Source organism: Sphaeramia orbicularis, chromosome 14 (assembly GCF_902148855.1).
Source record: "Sphaeramia orbicularis chromosome 14, fSphaOr1.1, whole genome shotgun sequence".
Lineage (NCBI taxonomy): Eukaryota > Metazoa > Chordata > Actinopteri > Kurtiformes > Apogonidae > Sphaeramia > Sphaeramia orbicularis.
In genome coordinates this window covers 41,952,464-41,977,818 of record NC_043970.1, presented here as the reverse complement: position 1 = coordinate 41,977,818, position 25,355 = coordinate 41,952,464, and the positions used below count along the sequence as shown (strand labels likewise).

At 34.1% G+C, this 25,355-nt stretch overlaps 2 protein-coding genes across 14 annotated transcripts in view; both read left to right on the top strand.

The window, feature by feature from the left end:
* The window catches only part of sytl2a (synaptotagmin-like 2a), a 56,431-nt gene extending 48,477 nt beyond the window's left edge, over positions 1-7,954 (top strand). Inside the window, exons 17-19 of the mRNA XM_030154465.1 lie at positions 1,139-1,244; positions 4,966-5,171; positions 7,459-7,954. Of these exons, the coding sequence (XP_030010325.1) occupies positions 1,139-1,244; positions 4,966-5,171; positions 7,459-7,607 (461 nt within the window). The 3' untranslated portion in view covers positions 7,608-7,954. The remainder of the gene's footprint in view (positions 1-1,138; positions 1,245-4,965; positions 5,172-7,458) is intronic.
* A 9,911-nt stretch (positions 7,955-17,865) lies between these two features.
* Positions 17,866-25,355, top strand: part of dlg2 (discs, large homolog 2 (Drosophila)) — a 417,220-nt gene continuing 409,730 nt past the window's right edge. For 5 of the 13 annotated variants that reach the window (XM_030154920.1, XM_030154919.1, XM_030154918.1 and 2 more), the window contains exon 1: positions 17,866-19,284. In XM_030154920.1, coding sequence (XP_030010780.1) covers positions 19,266-19,284 — 19 coding nt within the window. In that variant the 5' untranslated portion in view covers positions 17,866-19,265. The remainder of the gene's footprint in view (positions 19,285-25,355) is intronic. The other 8 variants (XM_030154936.1, XM_030154929.1, XM_030154928.1 and 5 more) reach the window with 2 other exon arrangements.

The window sequence follows — 25,355 nt, the reverse complement described above, 5'->3', positions numbered from 1 at the left end:
TTCTATTCTATTCTATTCTATTCTATTCTATTCTATTCTATTCTATTCTTTGGTTTAAATTATCTTTGTTTCCAAAATGCCTCAGAGATGGTTTTTACTTAATTTCTCTCAACACTGATTTAGGATTTTTTTTTATCCATGACTATGATTTTAAGTGTTCTATCTCTAAGTTTGTAAAATATTTTTCATGCTGACTGTAAATAATAATTTTCTATCACAACTAACCATCTACTTTCTTCACATCTCACTTAAGAAGAAAAATCTCCCATTAAACTTTTAAGTAAATATTGATGTTTATATCTCGAATCAGCATGGACAGTACATCTTACAGCTGTAGTCATGATGTGTCCCAATATTTTTGTCCATATAGTTTATAAACATCAACAGGTTTAAAATCATAATCATGGATTTAAAAAAGAAAAAAAAACAAAAACAATATCAATTTCAAAGAGAAATTTAGTAAATCCATCTCTGAGGCATTTTGGATGTAAAAATTAAAAGCAACAATTAAAACAAAACTGACCAACACAGTTATACTAAATTTCTCTTTGAGACTGATATTGTTTTTGTTTTTTTTAAATCTATGATTATGATTTTAAACCTGTTGATGTTTATAAACTATATGGACAAAAATATTGGTACACATCATGGCTATAGCTGTAAGATGTCCTGTTCATGATGATTTAAGATGTAAATAATCAATATTTCCTTAGAATTTAATGGGAGATTTTTGAAATGTAAACAAAGTAGATGGTTAGTTGTGGTAGAAAATTATTATTTACAGTCAGAGCATGAAAAATATTTTAGAGATTTAGAGGTAGAACATTTAAAATCAGTCAAGGATTTAAAAAAAAATCAATATTGAATAGTTTTTCTGTAAAAAAAAAAAAACATCTCTGAGGCATGTTGGAAGCAAAGATAAGAATTAAAACCAAACGAACCAATGCAAAACAATGGTATTCATCCCAATATAAAAGTATATTATGACACTGGTCGTTATTGTTTTGTATCACAGACTCCTGTTAGAAAAGAAACACCTGAATTCAGTGTGTCCCAATACTTTTGTCCATATAGTGCAATTCATTCTAGTACTTCTGTGTCTGTTTTGTTCTTATCGTCATTTGTCGTGATCACACAGGTAACGGAACGTCCAGGGTGGAAGCTGGTGAGGTTCAAATTTGGGTGAAAGACTGCAAGAATCTTCCACCAGCCAGAGGAGTCATTATTGACCCGTTTGTGAAATGGTAGGATATGGTTCAGAGGAAAAGAAAAGTGGATACAAGGCTGTTTAACCTCCCCACACTTCCCACTGGACCATAGTTTTGTATTAAATACATTATAGCACAGGTGTCAAACACAAATCTGGCCCAAATCTGGCCCACCAAAGGGTCCAAGTCCGGCCCTTGGGATGAATTTGTGAAATGCAAAAATTACACTGAAGATATTAACAATCCTTTTAGTTCAGGTTCCACATTCAGACCAATTCAATCTCAAGTGGGTCAGACCAGTAAAATACTATCATAATAACAGAGAAATAATGACAACTCCACATTTTTCTCTTTGTAAATATTTTCATGTATTTCCACTAAAACAAAGAATAGTTTCGCAAAAAATATGAATAACCTCAATAAATAAGGACAGCCTGAAATGTCTTAAGAGAAGTGCAATTTTAACAAGATTCTGTCTGTTATTTTAAATGTTTTGTGTGTTTGTTGATCCACTGTGATCTGTACATTATAATGTACATATGTAAAATGATAAACTGAGGCAGAATATTATTAAAATTACATTCATTTTTTTCAGGTTGTTCATGTTTTTCACATTGTTTAAAAGGACAGTTTGTAGATGTAAACCTTTTCATAATGTAAGTGTACTTTTTTCGCTCTTAAACATAGAGAAAAGTTCAGAGTTGACATTATTCATATATTATTATGTTATTATTTTACTGGTCTGGTCCACTTCAGATCAAATTTAGCTGAATGTGGCCCTGAACTAAAATGACTTTGACACCCCTGCATTATAGTTTCTACAATAAACATTAGCCAATTTAGGAATGCAAGACCTACTAGATACAGGGGTTGGACAAAATACTGGAAACACCTAACATTGTGGCATCATAGAAGGTGTTTCCATTATTTTGTCCAACCCCTGTAGATTAGACTCTCTGCAGTTGCGTCCCTAAATTGATTTTACAGTATTTCTGAGCACCAGAACATAATTCGTGCAAGAACCACCTGGATAATAATAGAAGCTAATGGGACTTCCTACCTGTTTGGTGCATTTCATGATTAACTAGAAGCACTCGGAGAGCGCAGACCTCCGCCAAGGCTGATCAGTGGCCCCCCCCGTGGGCCCCCCCATCCCTGATCACCACCAAAATTTAATCATTTCTTCCTTATCCCATTTCCAACAAACCCTGAAAATTTCATCCAAATCTGTCCATAACTTTTTGAGTTATGTTGCACACTAACGGACAGACAAACAAACAAACAAACAAACAAACAAACAAACAAACAAACAAACAAACAAACAAACAAACAAACAAACAAACAAACAAACAAACAAACAAACAAACAAACAAACAAACAAACCCTGGCAAAAACATAACCTCCTTGGCGGATGTAATTATATCCCTGAAATTGAGTTTCAGGTATATAATAGTTTTACCCCGAACGCTGTTACGGGATCCACCACCAGATCAATAACTAGCACAGATTTGCTTGGATTTCTTCTCCCTCGATAACCACCATAGGGGACCCCTAGTGCAGGGCTGTCAAACTCATTTTAGTTCAGGGGCCACATTCAGCCCAATCTGAACTCAAGTGGGCCAGACCAGTAGAATGATAACTGTGAAAAAAGTAACATTGTATTATCATCAGGTTTACATCTACAAAATTTCCTCAAAAATCTGAATAACATGAACAACTTGAATTGTCTTAAGAAAAACAAGTGCAATTTTAACAATATTATGCCTCAGTTTATCATTTACACGTGCATTACAGTCGCACAAAACATTTAGTAACAGGCAGAATATTGGTAAAATTTCATTTACTTTTCTTGAGACATTTCCGTTTGTTCAGGTTATTCACTTTTTTTGTAAAAGTATCATTTGGTAATGTAAACATTTACATGTAATTTTTACTTTTTTACACCAAAAAAATAAAGAAAAAAATTTGTAGTTTTCATTATTTATAGGTTATTATGATAATATTTGACTGGTCTGACCCACTTGACATGTAATTGGACTGTATGTGTCTGTATGTGGAACCTGAATTAAAATGATTTTGACATCGATTGTTAATATCTTCAGTGTAATTTTTGCATTTCACAAATTCATCCCAGAGGCCAGATTTGGCCCCCGGGCCGCGTGTTTGACACCTGTGCCCTAGTGGAAGTACCCTATCGATTTCAGGTTCTCTATGAGCATTATAAGTCATCCAGATGGGGGTGCTTTAGTTGAAAATCTTTTTTTTTTTTTTTTTTTTTACATAAAATAACCCTTTCATGCATAGTGGTCACTACAGTGGACAGCTATTCTACAGCTGTTCTCTTGTATATTCATGGGTTTTGTTGTTTTAGTTGTATATAAACTGGGCCACTGTGAAGGGGGGGTAAAAAAAACTAATAAAACTAAATTATTAGTGTGAAACTAATTGTTATTAGACTGTGAGTAACATTAGTAATAACTAGAAAAGCACTCGGAGAGCGCAGACCTCCGCCAAGCGCAAAAATTCCCCACATAATCGGTGATACAAATCCTACATTTATTTTTTAAAATAAAATCCGCCTTCTGGATCAGATCCGGATCAGCCTTTGAAATGTGATAGAGGACCCCATTGTCAATTCCTGAGTTAAATTTCATGAGTTTTGGTCAATAGTTAAGCGAGGTATTGGGAAACGAAAATTTTGGCCACATTTACCACAATGTTAACGAAAATTTCAAAGTGATCCAGAATCCAGGATTTCTTCCGGATCACCCCCAGAAGTTAATCATTTCTTCCTTATCCCATTTCCAACAAACCCTTAAAATTTCATCAAAATCTGTCCCTAACTTTTTTAGTTACGTTGCACACTAACGGACAGACAAACAGACAGACAAACAAACCCTGGCAAAAACACAACCTCTGGCGGAGGTAACTAGTATGAGAGTATGATAAAATGTGAGAAAACATCAGATTAGCTGCATTAAAATGTTTTTATTTCATAGTTTTCACACAGTATAATCACTTTCTTTTATTGCGTTTTTAAACACGTTTCTTTGCTTCAAAAATGTAACCCGTGGTGTCTAGCTGGGTGGACATTCTTGAAACTCCATAAAAAAATAGGTTAATTTAAAATATTTCAATCACATTGTTTTTTTTCATGCCTGAAGAGGAATAAAAACACTCAAAAATCTTGACTAAGGTTCTCGTAATTCATGCTTCAAAGGGTTAAGCAATAATAGGCTGATTGAGAAAAACTTTGGTTCATATTGATCGTCTAACAAATGTCCATGTCCTATCTAGCATTCAGAGTTCATATGGGGTCATTTTCATTCACTAGGTGGGGTTTTGTGGGAAAAATGGTTCTCTGACCATTATTCTGCCACTATCAGGTCCATGTTGCTCCAATTGAGTTCATGTCAATTTTCTAATAATTATCATAGACAGATTTATTTATAACAGAATTTTTGGGGGATTTCGGGCTTATAGCCTTGCTGTCGGCCCCTGACAGCGTAATTCTCGTTGTCCCAGTCCAAACTGTCTGAAAAAATAACAGAAAAAACCAGTTTCAGCTAAATTTAACCTGTTATAGTTCAGATTGTATTTTAGCCAAATATTAAAAAGGGATTTTTTCTGAAACTAGAGATTATTACAAGTCACACGAGGTGCTATTGATTAATGTTGGTGTTGTGTTTCTTCTGTTTTAAGCTTTAGAAGTTAATGTTCTAAAGGTTAATTCGACCAGTCTGTATTTGCGCTGCAGCACCGTCCTTCCTGACACGAGCCGGAAGAGTCGACAGAAGACCCGCGTGGTGAAGAGGACGGCCAACCCCATGTTCAACCACACCATGGTGTACGACGGCTTCAGACCGGAGGATCTCAGAGAGGCCTGTGTGGAGATCACAGTGTGGGACCACGACCGGCTCAACAACCACTTCATCGGTGGAATCAGACTGGGACTGGGGACAGGTGAGGTCCACATCATGTGTGTGGGTCCATATATGCAATACCTGCTATATGGTATATGTGGGGCAGGGGTCCAGCACCATTTACTATGTACATGGTGTGTTGGTGCAATGACAATAAAATCTTACCTTACCTTTACCTTACCTTACCTTACCTTTACTTTACTTTACTTTACTTTACTTTACGTTACTTTACTTTACTTTACTTTACCTTACCTTACCTTACCTTTGCTTTACTTTACGTTACGTTACCTTACCTTACCTTTACTTTGCTGTACTGTACTTACCATTTCCTTATCTTACCTTTACTTTACCTTACTTTACCTTACCTTTACTTTACTTTACTTTACTTTACTTTACTTTACTTTACCTTACCCTACCTTTACTTTGCTGTACTGTACCTTACCTTATCTTACCTTTACTTTACCTTACCTTACCTTTGCTTTACTTTAGTTTACTTTATTTTTACTTTACTTTACTTTACTTTACCTTACTTTACCTTTGCTTTACTTTACTTTACCTTACCTTACCTTACCTTACCTTTACTTTACTTTACGTTACGTTACGTTACCTTACTTTACCTTACCTTACCTTACCTTACCTTACCTTTACTTTGCTGTACTGTACTTACCTTACCTTATCTTACCTTTACTTTACCTTACTTTACCTTACCTTACCTTTACTTTACCTTACTTTACCTTACCTTACCTTTACTTTACCTTACTTTACCTTACCTTACCTTACCTTTACTTTACTTTCCCTTCCCTTCCCTTTACCTTACCTTTACTTTGCCTTACTTTACCTTACCTTACCTTTGCTTTACCTTACCTTACCTTTACTTTACTTTACTTTACTTTACTTTACCTTATAAAATGTTAATCGGTATACAATAAAGAGAACTGGCCTGCATATGTTCCATTTTTTAGGTGATATTTGATCAAACATCAGTCTTGTTCAGTGTTTTTCACACTTTTTCACCTCAAGACAAAAACGTTTGGTATCTCTTCAGTGCCAAGACTTCCATCATGCATTGCTGTACATTTGTATTTTTATTGACTCTTATCTGACTGTCAAAACACTCCCTCAGAAAGTCACTTTATATGTCATTTTTTATGTCTTCTTCCATGTCTTTTTTCCCTGTTACAGAATTTTTGACTCAGTACATCATATATAATGTGAACGCTTTTGTTTTTGTCTTGTCTCTTTCGCATAATTTTCACCGTGTTACATCGTGTTTGTCTTATATGTTATTTTAATCTTGTTGCATCTTTTGTTGTTTTCGTCTCGTAACTTAATTTTTGTTTTGACACATCTTTTAACATTTTAATCTAAAACTTTAGCCCTACAATCTTTACTCTTTGACTTTGATTTTTCTTTTACTCTTCTTACACGTTCTTAATTTTCACGTCTCTCACGTTGTTTTCATTTATTTGCATCTTGTACGTAATCTTCATCTTGTTACATCGTATTTTTCTTGTTACGCCTTTCTTGTCATTTTAATCTTGTCGACTCTTGTTGTATCTTTTCATGTTTGTTTTTTTATGCAATTTTCATCTTGTAATATCATATTTGTCTCCATACATGAGGATAATCTTGTTAACTCACTTTTTTCTTTTTTTTTTTTTTTTTTTACCTAACACATCTCTTATGATGTTTTGCTCTTGTCTTTTACATCATTTTCAGTTTGTTGCATCTTTGTTATTTTTTTCTTGTTACATATTTTACATCATTTTCATTTTTACCTCCGCCAAGGAGGTTATGTTTTTGCCAGGGTTTGTTTGTTTGTCTGTTTGTTTGTTTGTTTGTTTGTCTGTCCGTTAGTGTGCAACATAACTCAAAAAGTTATGGACTGATTTGGATGAAATTTTCAGGGTTTGTTGGAAATGGGATAGGGAAGAAATGATTAAATTTTGGTGGTGATCAGGGGTGGGGGGGCCCACGGGGGGGCACTGATCAGCCTTGGCGGAGGTCTGCGCTCCGAGTGCTTCTAGTCTTACATAATTTTTGTCTTGATACATCTTTTATGTGACTTTAATTGTGTTATCTCTTCTTGTCTTGTTGCACGTCTGACATTATTTTCATAATGCCGGGTTCTTTCACGCTGTTTTCATCTTCTGTTGCATCTTTTATGTAATTTTTTTTTATCTTGGTATGTGTTTTACAATATATAGCTTTTCTCAAGCAGTTTACATGACTTTTGAGGTCAACAGTTATAAACTCTTTTAGTGAGCATATTTCTTCTGTTTTAATTTTCACTCTGTTCCTTATCTTTCGTCTCTTTTTCTGTGCAGGAAAGAGTTACGGAGTGGATGTTTTTTGGATGGATTCTACAAAAAAAGAAGCCGACTTATGGCAGAAGATGCTGGATTCTAATGGCGAATGGGTTGAGGATGTTTTACCTCTGAGAATGTTACTGATGGCTAAAAGCATGTCGAAGTGAGGTTGGAAAAAAGGTTGTGAAAGTGTAAATCTGGATGGGATGAAACACAGAAAGGCCGACTTAATCAACTATGTGTGTAAAACTGATGATTATTGTACGACAAATTACGTTTATAGATAATCGATCCGTCCCTATGGTCTAAATGTCATGTAAAATGTGTCATCTTGATAATAGGTAATTTATTTATGGGAAGAAATCAAAAAGAATACATGACAAGAGTTAACATATTGTGATCTGGAGTAAAGCACAGTGTTTAATTTGCACAGTAATCATTTAAATCTAATCCCATTCTTCCCATTTTATGTGATTATTGCATCAAGTCTTGAATAAACTGGATATTAATTTAACTCTTTTTTTTCTTCCTTTTTCTTATTAGTGATACAGTTGATGAGAAACACAAAAACAAACAAGTGGTGCCAGGCACAACAAACCCCGCCCCGCGCACAATTTTTGCCCATTATAAATAACTGTGAAGATTTTAACCCTTTCATGCATAGTGGTCACTACAGTGGACAGCTATTCTACAGCTGTTCTCTTGTATATTCATGGATTTTGTTGTTTTAGTTTCATATCAACCGACAGTGGACACTTATGCATCATCCCATACACTACAATTGATAACTTTGCTGTTCTAGATAAACTTCATCTAACATATTTCAGTGTAAATCAATTCCTTGTTATTGTTATTAGACTGTCATTAACAACAAAAGTGTTTTTTTTGGCACATTATCTCAGTGAAGTGAGTAATGACTAGCATTAGAGTGTGTTAAAATGTGAGAAAACATCACATCAGCAGCATTAAAATGTTTTTATTTCATAATTTTCACAGTAAATACATGTTTTTTTGCTTCAAAAATTAAACACATGGTGTCCAGCCGAGTGGATATTTTTGCAACTCCATGAAAAATAGCTTAGTAAAAAAAAAAATGATAGCATTGTTTTTTTAATGCCTAAAGAAGAATAAAATCACTCAAGAGAAAAAAAAAAAATCTTAATTAAGGTTCTTGTAATTTATGCATGAAAGGGTTAAAAATTCATAAAAAATTTGAACTTTGACCTACTGTTCCCAACATGTAATGAGATCCATTCGGGGTGATTGGTGATCTATAACCAAATTTGGTATGAATTCAACCAATAGTTTTGCTGCTACAGATGTGGAATTTTGCCCATTCTAAGTAAATGGTGGAAAAAAAAAAGATTAAAATAAATGTCATAAAAAATTTAAACTTTGACCTACTTTTCCCAAAATGGAATGGCATCTATTCTGGGTCACTGGCAATTTATAAACCAAATCTGGTATGAATTCAATTAATACTTTTGCTGCTAGAGTGTTAACAAACCAACAATGAAACCAAACTAATAACAATACCCCTTGCCTCCCCTTCAGGGGACGGGATAATAAACAAAAGACAAATCAAGCAAATAGACAAACAAAAAATAAAGACAAACAACAACCATGACAACATCAGATTACAATGAAAAAGATAATAAACGTGAAGAGCAACTAAATAATATAGACTGATTAGGGGTGTTAGGGAAAAGGGAAGGGTGGGGGGGGTGAATGAAAGAGAGAAGGGGAGGGAGAGAAGGGAAGGTGAGAGAGCAAATAATTATTATAATAATGATAATAACACAACAGTATACAGTAGTAATACTAATGGTCTTGTTTGTTAGTATTACTGTGGTGGAGGCAGCCACAGTAACAGTAAAAATGGGTTAAATTATTTAATATTTATAACAATTTGTATCAATTCATGTCAATTTGAGTTTATATTCTTTGATTTAAATCTATATGGCTATGGGGTGGGGGGGTGGAGCCAAGCACACAGAGCCCAAGGAGGGGAGGACACCATCACCTCCTCACATGACATATTAATGTAAGTCAGTGTTTTTCAGCCTTGGGGTCGGGACCCCACGTGGGGTCGCCTGGAAGTCAAATGGGGTCACCTGAAATTTCTAGTAATTGATGAAAAAAAAAAACAAAAAAACAAAAAATACAAAACTTACTAATAAACAATATATGGTGAGTTGAGAGAGACAATCCCAATCCATAAAAGACTTGACAAACTGAAGCTGAAACTGAAGCACTGTGGTACTGCTTCTGTCAAATGTTCATTGTGGTCAGTTTCAGATGCTGCAGCTCTTTCATAATTTATAGTTTGAGTTCTTGTTTGTTCAATATTAATTGTCAGCCTTGTAAATCCAAGCTGGACTGACTGTACATATCCTGACCAAGGAAAATCCAATTCTCACTTTGTGCAGTAATCTACACCTGGCTTTTCTGCCTCCGTTCATAATAATATACATTTTACAGACTAAATGTTGTCTTAAATTAACATTTATTTGCAACATAGTATAGCAAACTATTACATGATATAAAACAAATTAATTTTAGTAAAAAAAAAAAAAGTCTCTGTCTGGGGTCGCCATAAATTTGTGACGTTAACATGGGGTCATGAGCCAAAAAAGGTTGGGAACCACTGATGTAAGTCATTGGTATATTAATGGTTTTATTAAGACAGAAGGATTCATGTATTTAACTAAACACAGGGTGAATTTGAGGCAGACATGATTAAACCACATTCACCTCGAAGCAGAAATATTTTACTAAACCATTCAACTTTATGAGCAACAAATACAGTAGCAGATTAGACGGATTGTGCAAGACTTTAAAACTTTAAGCCTATTTGTAACATATGAATAATGAAGGAAACAAGTACCATTTACTGCTTCTACAGCGTCTGGAACATGTATTAAACCTTTCATGCATAGTGGTCACTACAGTGGTCAGCTGTTCAAAGGTGTTCTCTTGTATATTCATGGATTTTGTTGTTTTAGTTCCATATCAGCCAACACAAAGCACACTTATGCATCATCCCATACACTGCAATGCATACCATTACTGTAACTTTGCTGTTCTAGATAAAACTGATCTGCAGTAACATGTTTGAGTGTAAAAAAAAATTGCTAATTGTTATTAGACTGCAATTAACAGTTGTTTTTTGTTTTTAAACAAAAAGTTTGGGTTTTTAGCATATTATTTCCATGTGGGTATGTTAAAATATGAGAAAGCATCATATTAGCGGTATTAAAATGCGTTTGTTTCATAGTTTTCACACAGTATATCACTAAATACATGTTTCTTTGCTTCTAAAGTTAAACACATGGTGAGCTGAGTGGACATTGTTTTAACTCCATGAGAAATAGGTTCATAAAAAAATCAATTGCCTTTTTTTCATGTCTAAAGAGGAATAAAAACACTCAGGAAAAAAAAATCTTGATTAAGTTTCTCATAATTCATGCATGAAAGGGTTAAATCCAGTTGCCAATAACAGCTCATGGTACTTTATTCTTCACATTTAGATGTATTATTTAAAGGTGATTTTCAGCTGTGAACTATAAGTAAATTCTGTTACTCTTATTGAAAAATAAATTTAAGGTACATTTTACTTCATCTCAGAGGCTTTTCACTGTTATATAATTTTTCATCCTATTCCTGTTCAGTGAAAACTATGTATCTGCAACTTCTAATTTATAACATTTAAGATAAACAAACAAACAAACTCTTTTATATGTTGAGAAAATCCTCCCTGTTCTTACCTGAAAAATATATTACCACAAACCTGAAACCTGTTTTTCTGAGCTCAAAATGTGACTTTTTTTTTTTTTTGTTTCTTTCAGGAATATTACACTGGGTTACAAAAAAAATGTTTTTTGCAAGTTGTCTAGGTTTTTTCAACTGAATTAGGACCATTTTGCACCGCTAAATCCAAAAATGACATCTGTTTTTCTCAATCAGGTCAGGTTTTTTTTGCTAATTTGATTTTGAAAAATTTAATCTTCTCACAAAATTGATTACATTTTTGTGACTTTATCGGTTGATTTTTTTATATAGTTCTCACCCTAAAAAGGTTTTAAGAGAAAAAAAAAATCATTTTCCAACAGGATTCCTGTTAGGTACAATGGTGTATTCACCGCAAATGTAGCAGAATACGTCAGGCTTATTTTTGCAAGATCTTCTAGTCGAAGCCATTTCATTCACCTGTAATATTAAAAAAAACATTAATCATAAATTGGCAAAAGTAAAATCTTCAGAACTCGTTTATTGCAAAAAATATGAAAGAATTTTGTATCATATGATGTGAAAATGCCCATAAATGTAAGCAAAAATGTTAAAAAGCCAATATGTAGCATAGTTCAGAAAGTTGACCTGATTGAGCAAAATGAATGTGATTTTTGGATTCAGCACACCAAAATTATCCTAAATCAGCTCAAAAAACTTAAACAATAAATTTGTTGTTGACCAGTGTTATGGATTAAGTGGATTAAGTATAAACAGCACATACACATACCTATCCAAGAACATCATAAATATCCACGTAAATATAATAATAAATATAACTGACAAAATGTTTTACTTCACAAAGCTTCTGTACATTCTCCCGATAACACTTCTATTTAAATAAGGGTTTAATTTCACATATACTTATGTGGAGTATTATCTCAGTCTAGTAAAGTACCATTACTTTTACCAAGGCAGCTTCTGCAATGACATTAAATGTATTATCATCAAATAAACATCAGAGGGCGCCGTTGAGCTAAATATGGCATTAAATCTCAGTTCTAATCAGATTCAGGGTTAAAACCAAACATTTACTGCGTTAAAATGAAAGCATTGTTTAAACTGTAAATTAAAACACACGAAATAAATAGTATAAAATTTAAAAAAGTACTTGCAGAGTAAATATTTTACTATTTTTATTGTAGTTGCAGTTAAATCATCTTATGGTTTTATAATAATAATAATAATAATAATAATAATAATAATAATAATAATAATAATAAGAAGAAGAAGAAGAAGAAGAAGAAGAAGAAACTGGTGATTAAATAAAAACTGAATAAAATAAAGTGAAGTGTTCATTAAGTCGTCGGTTTATGATATTACATCAAACTGCATTTTCGTTTTTCCTACAGTACTTTTAATGCAGCAGTATTTCAACTCTCACCTTCGGACAGGTTTAGCGTTTTCTTATTGGTTGATCCGCCCTGATGCGACAAGAAATCCCACGATCTGATTGGCTGTCGCTTTCTGTCAATCTAGATGGGAGCCAGCTAACCAGAGAGCAGCCTCTGCGTTGCTAAGGTAAGTTAAACAGCTGCGTCAACTCCAACACATTTCACCCTGAAGTCAGAGGAGAGGACCTTCACAATAAGGAAGAGGAACTTGGAAAAAAATTAATAAATAAAATTTTAAAAAAGGCCTCCATTTCAGACTATGATCAGCACCTAAAACATCACATATGTAATCTTAGATCATCTTTGGAATAAAATCAAAACACATATGCAGCTCTAGCAATAATAAAATAGCCTCTGAACCCATTAAAAACCCCAGGAAAATTATGTTCACTGTCCATTAAACAATACTGAGCTGTTTCAGAAGCTGCATAAAACAATTAACATCAATGTGAAAACTCATTGAAAGCATGACAAGATGTACATTATCCAACAAATAGGGATTAATTTACTTAAACACCTGCATTTAATTGTGTAAAATTAAATATGACCTGTTTTTATTTGCATTATTTAGTCCAAAAACTGGATTTTCTGTTATTTTGAACATTTTCTGTAAATAAATAACTCCTGCGCAGTATGATAATATCATATTTAGAATTTGGGAGTACTTTCCAGAATAAACACAAGTACGCATTTTACTCAAGCAACCATATACGTATAACCATCTAATTGTGTGTGTTGAAATCCTCCAAAAAAGTCCTGAATTCACAAAAATTAACTCTATACTTTTATCAGTGTTAATTTTGATACTACTGCTGTTGTTATTGATACTGTTGTTAATATGGTACTGGTAAAAGAACAAACTATATTTAAAGAATAAAAAATAGTGACTATTTTTGACGAATTTTATTATTACATTTCTTACAATGTGATTAATTTCTAAAAGACTAAGACTGGCTAACTCGTGTATCTGTTAACTCTTTATTTTATATTCTCATTTTATCTTCATTCTCACTTACTTTTAATGAGGCGTTGTTTCAGTGTTCTTATATTATTTGATCCTGTGTGCATTATTATAGCTTATTATTTCACCTAATGTGTGTGAATGTAATTTATTGTACTGTTTTACTATATGATGTAAAGCATTTTGTTTCTGTCCTTTAAAAAGTGCAATAAGATTAGAAGTTATTATTATAAAATTATTACTTTAATGTTGAATCTTGTGAATGAGGAGCAATTTTAGATGCTTTACCACTGTATGGATTAGTGTAATTCTGTATCATATACAGGTAGATTGATTTTTTTTAATTTTTTTTTTTTTTTTAAGTAAGTGTCAAACAACGTAATGGAGTAAAACACAGAATATTTGCTACTAACTATAAGTATAAGTTGACTCTAAGTATAAATTAGCAGTGAAATGGAAATACTGAAGTAAAACACAAGGAGGCCAAAGTGTATGTACGGAAAGCACTTAGTAGCAGTGTGTGGGGAAAAAAAAAAAAAAAAGCATTTGTCTCTGTGATTTCAAAGCAATATCAAAAGGGGTTTTGTTGTCTTTTCTGTACTGAAAATTACTGAATAACTGTTCTAAATCCAATGTCATAGCATATGTTCTAATGAATTGTTTCTTACCTGTTACATGGAACATTAGTGTAATGACTCTACATACATACTCATGCAAACAAAGAAGCGGAAAAATATCCTAATGAAAATAATAATAATAATAATAATAATAATAATAATAATAATAATAATAATAATAATAATAATAATAATAATAATAATGATAATAATAATAATACCTGTAATTTCTTTTATTTATTTATTTATTTATTTATTTATTATTAGTGATAGTTAACAAGACAATGTGGACAGAAAAACAACAACAACACATAAACAAAGGGAAACTCAAACAAATAAACAAACCAAAAACAACAACAATGACAGAGTATTGACAAACAACAACAACGTCATATTACAAAGAAAAAGATCATAAATGTAAATAGGAACTAAACCATATAGCTTGGTTAGGGGTGATAGGGAAAAGGGGAAGACAGGGGTGTAAATGAAAGTGAGAAAGAGAGAGGGGGGAGTGAGGGGGAAAATAATAATTGTTGTGATAATACAAAAATATTTAATAATACCAGTAGTCTAATTTGCTAGAATTATTGTGGCAGAGGTAGCAGTGGAGTCAGTCACAATACTACTAGTTAAATAATTTAATATTTGTAACAATGTATTTGTATCAGTTATTATTTGTTTTGAGTTTATATGAATGAATTTAAATTAATATGGCTATGGGGGGGGGGGGGGGGGGGGGTTAATTATTGAATAACTGTTCTAAATCCAATGTCATAGCATATGTTCTAATGAATTGTTTCTTACCTATTACATGGAACATTAGTGTAATGACTCTACATACATACTCATGCAAACGAAGAAGTGGAAAAATATCCTATAATAATAATAATAATAATAATAATAATAATAATAATAATAATAATAATAATAATATCTTTCTTTTAGTTTCACTTTCTATGTAGCTTTGCCATTTGTTCCACAGTTTACACCCCACATTGTTATTTCCTCTGATTTTAACTCATTCATTCCCTTTACTTGTTCTATTGAGTTCCTCCATCTTTGCGAACTGCAGCTTAATTTTCGAGGTTAGTTTTTGACTTGAACTTTAACCCATAAAGACCCAAACATCCGCCAGCGACCAGAAGTATCTACTGATCTAAACGATTTAATACTTGTTGATCCACTAATGCTATCAATACATGGAAATAATTGGTGTAAAATACAGTTTGTCATCTTTTCATGGTTGTCAGATATCACCCTTTTGGACATTTAGAGGCTCTGTAGTTACCATGGAAACACCATCATCTTCTACAACAGGGGTGTCAAACTCATTTTAGTTCAGGGGCCACATTCACCCCAATATGATCTCAAGTGGGCTGGACCAGTAAAATAACAGTGAAAAAAGTAAAATGACATTATGATAATGTTTACATCTACAACATTTCCTTAAAAATCTGAATAACATGAACAACTCGAAATGTCATAAGAAAAATAAGTGCAATTTAACAATATTCTGCCTCAGTTTATCAGTTTATCATTTATGCATGTGCGTTACAACTTACATTACAATTACAAATACACAAAACATATAGTACCAGGTATAATATTGGTAAAATTGCATTTACTTCACTTTCGACATTTCAGGTCATTCATATTTGTTCAAGTTATTCACATTTTTTGTAAAAGGATAGTTTGTTAATGTAAACATTTTCATGTAATTTCACTTTTTTTTTCACTAAAACAAAGATAATTTCTGCAGTTGTCAGTATTTATAGATTATGATGACACTATTTCACTGACCTGACCCAAGTGAGATCTAATTGGTCTGTATGTGGAACTGAATTAAAATGATTATTACACCACTGATTTTTTAAAATATCTTCAGTGTCATTTTTGCATTTCACTAATTCATCCGCGGGCCAGATTGGACCCTTTGGCCCCTGGGTCGCATGTTTGACACCTGTGTTCTACAACATTGATTCACCAGTAAAACCCATGCAATTGGATCAATGACAGTGGATGGACACACTGGGTTTATGTTCAGTTAATGATAGATTTTACTGAAAAGTCACTTATTCTGCAGTTTTCTCTTTTTCTGATATAATAATCCTCAACTTTAATCTGAGCTTTTATGAACATCTACATGATCAGTAGATTAACCCTTTCATGCATACTGGTCACTACAGTGGACAGCTATTCTACAGCTGTTCTCTTGTATATTCATGGATTTTGTTGTTCTTTTCGTTGTTTGTTTGTTTGTTTTTTTACACATATCTTTATTAAAATTTTTAGACACTACATATCTTTTCTGACATGAATTGGTAACATTATGTAGATCTCTCCTGAGCATAAACCCCCAGAATCACAAGCCCTCCCCATAGTTTTCACACAATTTATCAGTAAATACATGTTTCTGTGCATCAAAAATTAAACGCATGGTGTCCAGTTGAGTGGATTTTTTTGCAACTTCATGAAAAATTGGTTCATAAGATTTTTTTTTTTTTTTTTTTTTTTTTTTTCATTGTTATATTTTTAACCCTTTCATGCACAGTGGTCACTCCAGTGTTCACTCCAGTGGTCACTTCAGTGGACAGTTCTTCTCCAGCTGTTCTCTTGTATATTCATGGGTTTGGTTGTTTTAGTTACAGACCAGCCAACACAGTGGACACTTATGCACCATCCCATAATAATACACTGACCATTACTGTAACTTTACTGTTCTAGATAAACCTGATCTGCACTGACATGTTTGAGTGGAAATCAATTACTAATTGTTATTAAACTGTAATTAACAGTTTTCTTAAACAAAAAGTTTTTTTTTTTTGTTTTTTTTTTGCATATTATCTCCATGAAGTGAGTAATAAATAGTATTATAGTATGTTAAAATGTGAGAAAACATCAGATTAGCTGCATTAAAAATATTTTTATTTCATAGTTTTCACACACTATCACTTTCTGATGATGGGTTTTAAATACATGTTTCTTGGCTTCAAAAAGTAAACTTATGGTGTCCATCTGAGTGGACATTTTTGTAACTCGATGAAAAATAGGTTCATTAAAAAAAAACTCAATTGCATTGTTTTTTTTCTTTCAGATGCTTAAAGAGGAATAAAATCACTCAAGAAAAAAAAAAAGACTAAGGTTGTCAAAATTCATGCATGAAAGGATTAATGTACTTTAAAAAATTTTTAAATTATTTTTATTTTATTATTATTTTTAAAATGTATTTTTCAGAAGAAAATTTTTAATCGCATTGTTTTTTTCATGCCTAAAGAGGAATAAAAACAAAAAAAATTTGATTGAGGTTCTCATAATTCATGCATGAAAGGGTTAAATATGGGGGAAAAAAAATCTGATTTTTATTGAAACAAGACAAAATACAGAAGATAATATTAGAATAAATGGTGATAAATCACTTCAGAAAGGTTAAATTTAGAAAAAAAACATAAAAAAATATGGCAACTACTACAAAAGTAGCACTGGGTCTTTATGGGTTAAGATCAGCTGTGCATTTCCATTACATTTTCCTCCAGACGTGCGCATCCGTTACATAAACCCTTCTGTCTTTGTTGGTTTTATTGTGAAATCTGTGCGCGGATGCGGCTGCGCTCGTCATTGCGCACTTGACGCAGGCGCTTAAAACTGCTGCTGATGCTGTCAGTTCATATGGCTAACGCTGCTGTACAGTACCTGGTTAAGAAATAAAGAGATGTGGCAGCTCGAAGATTCACACGGACAGTGGTGTTTTTTATCCGGATTCCCCCCCAGTGAACGCACACCATTTCACGGAAAATGAAAACAGATGGGGACATTTGAGAGCCATGCGTTTTCTCCCACAGTTGGCAGGCAGGTATTTTCCTACAGCCAGGCGTCGCACTGGGAAAGCATCATTTCATTTGGCACTGCCGCTGGCTGGTGATTTAGCATGAATGCTAGCAGACTAGTAGACAACATGCGTTTTTATTTTTACGCACGGTAAGTAGCATCCATCAGCAGCGTTTGGAGTGCGTTTTTAATTCCATGAAATGCCCAAACCCGCCTCATGGGGGGCACACTCACGTCCCTGCATAAGTCAAAACCTCCAGACAAACTCTGAAGTGACTGTGTGTTAGCTGACATTTTCTACAAACGAAAAAAAAAAAAAAAAAAAAAACGCCAGGACTATTAACATTTCTCTTATAAAACGCGAGGGGGGCATTTTTTGGCACCGTTGACGCACGCCGGACCGTTCATGGTGCGTTTTGGCACGACGAGCAGGTGAAAGAAACTTCAGGTATGAGCTGTCAGGAGGGATAAATGATGTGGAGCTGTTCTTCAGACTGGGGACCGACCCAGGACCGCCTCATCACACCGGCTGTCTGTCACTGGGGACCGAGCAGAGAGCGTTAACCCAGGCCGGCCTCGGATCCGTCAGTCTCCGCCCGCCATGGGACACTAAACCAGCTTTTCTAGCCCGCTCTTCATCCGAGCATGGAGGCTCAACAGCTTGGACTCTCCAGCTTTGCTTTGTAAAACCTGTCTTATGTGTGTGTGAGTGAGTGAGAGCTTCTTTTGGACCAGTCATGACAAGGCACTTCTTCGTCCATCCAGCTCTTCAGCCACAGGATGCTTTTTAAAGTGGAACTACAACCCCTCCTTGCAGTCAAACCAGGCGGATTTTTCACTCCATAGACCTTTGAATGACACAGCCAACATTTCAAGGGACCTAATCTCTGAAGGAGTTTATATTCTTATAATATACTGTCATTTGGGACAGAGACACCTGTGGTGTCATTGTACCTGGGTCTGGGTAGTGGGACATATCTATTATTATTTGACACAGACTCCATGTGGATACTCCTTTAGGGGCCCAGGACTCCAGGTTGGAAGCCTCTGGTTTCCCCCCCCCCCACTCCCCCTTTTTTGAACACACTGCACTTGAAGAAGGGGGGAAAAGTTACAAAAGATCTTACAGTTTTCTCTCATTTCAATGAAAGCAACTTTTAAACCATGCACTGAAGAGGAGGACTAAAACAAGACTTAACTGTAAGCCTTACTGAGAGTCAAGTTTACACGGAGCCAGCCATGCCTGTCAGAAAAAAAGGTGAGTTAGTCTGTCTGCTACAGGTAATGACAGGGGTTCTTCTCAAACTTGGGCTCGGGGATTGATAGAAAATACAATCTTGGTCTTTTTCATATGCTATGGATAGGTCAAGTGTATTGTGGATTAGGGCTGAAAGATAAATCGTCATCATATCGATACCTAGATATGAACATTCAAGATATTAATATCGAAAAAGCAACGATATAGATTTCCCCCGCGCTCGCCCTGCATGTACAGCTCTGGAAGTCACAACAAATTTCATTTATTCGTACTTTATGTTAATGTTGATGACTGGCAGGGAGTTCTTATAAATAAAACTGCCCTGTCCACATTCTTTTGTATTATGATGTTTGTATTTTTCTGAAAAATGCTTGGTTTTCACTGAACCCGTAGTCATATTGTATCGATATCGAGATATCTGGCATGATTATCGAGATATGAAATTTTGTCCATATCGTTCAGCCCTATTGTGGATGTAATAATTTAGGCAAGGCAAGTTTATTTGTATAGTACATTTCAGCAACAAGGTAATTCAAGGTGCTTCACACAGGACATTGAAATACAACGACAAGGGAAAAAGAAACACATTTAAAACATTATAAAAGAATCATGTAAAAGGTGATTGAAAACAGCAAGTAAGAAAACAACACATAAAACCCAAAAAATATAAAAACACACATATTAAAAGGAAGACTTGCAGTGCAGAGTTTCAAAGGAGAATATAAAATTTAAAAAGTAAAAAGCCTTTTAGTCAAAAATTTAAGTATAAGATCTCAAATTATTCCTAATAACTTACATATTGGACATAGAGCTCTTCTGTATAAGCTGGTTATACAAACCTTGGGTCAGGGTTAGGGCAAGGGTTGGAGGTAGGGCTGAGCAAAACCCATAAAGACACAAACATCCACTGGCAACCAAAACCATCTACTGATCTAGAATATTTAAAACCTGTTGATCCACTAATCCTATCAATACGTGTAGATAACTGGTGTAAAATCCAGTTTGTCATCTTTTCATGGTCATCAGATAAGACCCATTTGGACGTTCAGAGGCTCCGTAGTTACCGTGGAAACACTGTCATCTTCTACAACACTGATTCACCAGTAAAACCCATGCAGTTTGATCAATGACAGTGGATGGAAACACTTGCTTTGTGTTCAGTTAATGATATATCTGACTGAAAAAGCCACTTTTTCTTCAGTTTTCTCTGTTTTTGATGTAATAACCCTCGACCTTAATCTGAGCTTTTATGAACATTTTCATGATCAGTGAATTAAATACAGGAATATACCTGATTTATAATGATAAAATGCAAACTGCTGAGGATAACATAATAAATGGAGATAAATTACTTAGGACAGGTTAGATATACAGAAAATTTTATTTGGGAACAGACATAAAAATAGTGCTGGGTCTTTATGGGTTAAAGCAGTGGTTCCCAACCTTTTTTTTGTTCGCGACCCCATTTTAACATCACAAATTTCTGGCAACCCCAGACATTCAAAAAGGAGACATTTTTTTGCTAAAATTTGTTTGTTTTTGATGTTGTAATAGTTTGTTATACTATGTTGCAAATAAACATTAATTTTAGACAACCTTTAGGCTATATAATTTATATAATGCACCTTTTTTAAATTTTTAAAAGGAAAAGTGTGTGGTGTTTTAATTATAAGGATATATATATATTAAATCATTACGACATATTTTTATTAGTATATATATATATATATATATTTATCAATTACTAGAAATTTCAGGCGACCCCATTTGAATTCCAGGTGACCCCACGTGGAGTCCCGACCCCAAGGCTGAAAAACACTGCAGTTCTCAGCTCTCGTTCCATATCAAAAGACTAAATATAAAGATAAATGAACCTGATGTGACAAGAGAAACCACTTTTTTAAAACTTCCAAAGTCATGCCCAGGATGCAGCTAATAGAATCCAGTCAGTAATTGGTAATTACAGCTGTCAATCACATATTTAACTCCCTCTATCAGTCTGAAAACACCTGTGATCAGACAGTTTTGGCTTCACGGGGTAGATTTGACAGCTGCAGCTGAAAAACTCGAGTATTAAGCAGATGTAGAAGTTTCAGACCACTTGAATTACAATATAGCGAAAGATAAATATGAAGTGAAGGTAACAGACTATGAAGCACTGCAGCTTTGATGTAATAACTCAGGTTTTTGTTTCATGAAAACCATGAAATTACACCTTGTTCTCATTATCAAGATGAGTTTTCCTCTTGAAAACTTTCTTGCTCAGTGAAAATGTGCACAACCTATTTATATATTGTAAAACATTTATTGCGAATAAGTTTCTTAAATTGTGGATCATATTTATTTATTTATTTACAAATTAAGCACATTGAGACTCTTGCAGGTGCTGCTTTGTTATTGTAGTTGATTACTGACATTGTTTTGTACATCAATAAAGTAAAAAAAAAGCTATTTTTGTATTAAGTACACAGAAAAAGTCTGTTAACTTCAGATTTTAACATTCACTCTTTCTTGGAAAACCTAACCTTACACTGAAAACAAGCCCTCTAATGTTAAGCATCATAATCAGCATTCAGTAAGTGCTCTGGTAGTTGTATTTGACAACTGTTTAGACCAGGTCTATCCAAATAACATAACGTGCTGCACACTTTTAATACCCCTCAGCCAAATATAGTGTAAGATTCTGTTGAAAGTTACTGCCCTATAATTTAGATTAGATTGTCTTTGTGTAAAACTTATTACATACATATTTATATGTGAAAATACTCAGATATTATAACTGCACAAGGCCATTTGACCTTGAAAAAGGAGGTCAAGGTCACCTATTTTCAGTACACTTCTGCTCCCTGCCAAGATGTATCCACAGTAAAAATTTGGTGCAGATATGTCAATGCATTCTTCAGATAATGCGATTATGTTGTTGGACAGACATGAACAGACAAAAGGATGGACAGACGACAAAACGATTAAAATACTCCTTTGGCCAGAAGTTGGCCGAGGGGTAAAAACTATAAATGTCTAAGTCTACAAATCATATTCACCACACATAAAGCAATCTAAAACCCACATCATCATTTGTATATTTTGTTCAATGAATTTAACATGCAAAAAAAATAGTCACGCTGTTAATCAGTTTTTGCATATCATCTAAGCCCTAATCGTCTGCCATGGAAAGTTATTTTCTCAGTTTTGATGGAAAAACTTGACTTCCCTGCACAGATCTCTGACCTCAAACACATCTGACAAGTGAAATGGCAAATGGGAGAATTCACCCCTAATATCACTGTATTATAATAGATCTGATTTTCAGTGTTTTTATGAGTGTAGGTATAAATCATTTCTTTTTTTGTCTCTTGTCACTACAGTAATAGTTAAGTACTCTGAAATCTGACACTACATCATGATTGAAGTAGTCTTTATTTGATCTGAAAGTTAAATTTTACGTTGGAGCGTCCAGATTTCCATTGCTACTACAAATGTACATCTGATGCTGCCTTCATGCGCTATTGGAAAGATGATCGTTTCCACTTGTGAATTCAAAATTACCAGTGCATTGTGTTCAAGTGCTATAGTTGTCATAGTGAAATGAAAAATGGCTGACACAATTTATCATGACCTGCTACTTGGGTAAAACAGTTTTGGATGTGTGTCTCATTCATTAATTTTTTTGGGGGGACATATATACACTGACATATATAGAGATGAACAAACACTCTCACATTCACACCTATGGGCAACTTAGCTTAACCAATGAACTATTAATGCATGTCTTTGGAAGCTGGGGTACCCACACATACAGGGAGAACATGCAAACTCCACTTTTTTTTTTTTAATAGTTTTTTTTTTTGCTAATTATGTATACTATAAATGTGTAAAATCATCCGCTAACAGCAGCAGAATGTTAATAAAAGCAGTGTTTATCATCGCGTTTAATCCCTTAATGTCATTTTCACCTCTGCAACTTGTGTATCCAAATTTTTTCCCGGTTCCCCAGCGGAAAATATGAAATGAGGGTGCGTTCATGTGCAATTTTCGAGTTCGTAAGTAGTATTTCCCATAATTCCCATAGCCCATGAAGGCAGCATAAGTATCAGTTAGGGGTGTAAGAAAAAAATTGGTTCTGCAATATATCGTGATATTTCATTTCACAAGACTGTATCGATATTAAAAAGTACTGTATCCATATTTTTGGGTATTTATTCAAATGCAGATATTGTGGATGTTCACTTTTTAAAATTTTTGTTTATATTTTATTTATTATTATCTAACACTTTTATTAAATAATGTTAGTTCCTTTGTTGGGATTGCACAAAAATAATGTTCTGATGTTAGTTATTAACTAATAGAATATGAACATTTGAGCAGGATCTTAAACTGTAATGTCTGTAAAACATTATTTCAGTTTTAACACAGGAACATTTTGTGATATAGCATTAGATCCTGTTGTGATCAAGTAAAAATGTGTTTAGTATTTGTGCAGATTTGTGGTGTGATTAAATTCTTCAAAGGAAATAATCATTTAAAAAAAGAAACAAACAAAAAAGTTTCCTTTTTAACAGTATCATGATATATCGTGATATAGTGTATCGTGATCCTAGTATTGGGATTTGTATTGTATCGCCAGATTCTTGCCAATACACACCCCTAGTATCAGTGCCCCTGGGGTGTTGATATCTGTCTTGAAGAATACACATCTGAAATCATTAACTTGGTTCTGAAATACTGTGGAAAGCATATTGTGTGAGATCAACCCTTTATGGGGCAAGTGACTATTTTTGGTAATTTCCGCATACATTACAAGTCAGTGACAGCAACAGTTACAGTGAGGACAGTGAGGCAACAATCTCAGGTCAAATGTGGTCCACAGTAGGGGTCACCAGCCCTGGTCCTCTAGATCTACTATCCTGCATGTTTTAGACGTATCCCTCTTCCAACACACCTGATTCAAATGATACGCCTATCATCAAGCTCTGCAGAACGAGCGTCAGGTGTGCTGGAAGAGGGAAACATCTAAAACAGGGGTGTCCAAATCCAGTCCTCGAGGGCCAGTATCCTGCATGTTTTAGATAGTTCCCTCTTCCATCACACCTGGAAGCCATTACATCGTTATCAGGCTTCTGCAGTGCTTGATGATGAGCTGATCATTAATTGAACCAGGTGTGATGGAAGAGGGAAATATCTGAAACATGCAGGATACCGGCGCTCGAGGACTGGGTTTGGACACCCCTGATCTAAAACATGCAGGATAGTAGCTCTCGAGGACCCGGGTTGGTGACCCCTGATCTACAGGGTCTGCAAGGTCCACCTCTGCATGAACAGTGAGTGTACCTGCTTTGTTAGGTACCATGAAGTAATGGTACTAATGGAAGGAATGATGTTCAAAGGAGTAATGTGGATGTGGACAGGGGTCTGGATCAGCACTTATGTTGGTCTACTGTTCTAAAAGTGATGTTCTTATGTTCTAAAATACATGTTCCTTTCATATTACATGTTTTTCTTCTATTTTTACACTGCCCCCTGAAGGGGAGGCAAGAGGTATTGTTTTTGGTTTGGTTTGTTTCTTTGTTTTTTTTAGCACTTTAGCAGCTAAACTGTAGGTTGAATTTGTACCAAATTGGGTTTATAGATTTCAAACTGGAAGAAAAATCCAAGGCACTCTCTTTAAACATTAAAATGCCTTTATTCAGTAAAATATAAGTCAAAACTTTTGACTTCCTGATGAAAACTTGAAGCCGAAATGCATTGAAGTGTTTTTTGGGTCTAGATATGACTGTGCCGTGTTAATAAAGGCATTTTAATGTTTAAAGAAAATGCCTTGGATTTTTCTTCCAGTTTGATATCTACTTTTTGAACCCCTTTTTCCAAAGAGCACCTCAAACAAGCTCTTTTTTTGGTCCAAGAAGCATTCCTTCCCATGAATTTTTTGGGTTTATAGATTGCCAGTGATCCAGAATAGATCTCATTACATTTTGGGAAAAGTAGGTCAAAGTTCAAATTTTTTATGAATTTTTACAATCATTTTTTCCCCCATTTACTTATAATGGGCAAAATTTCACATGTCTATGAAAAAA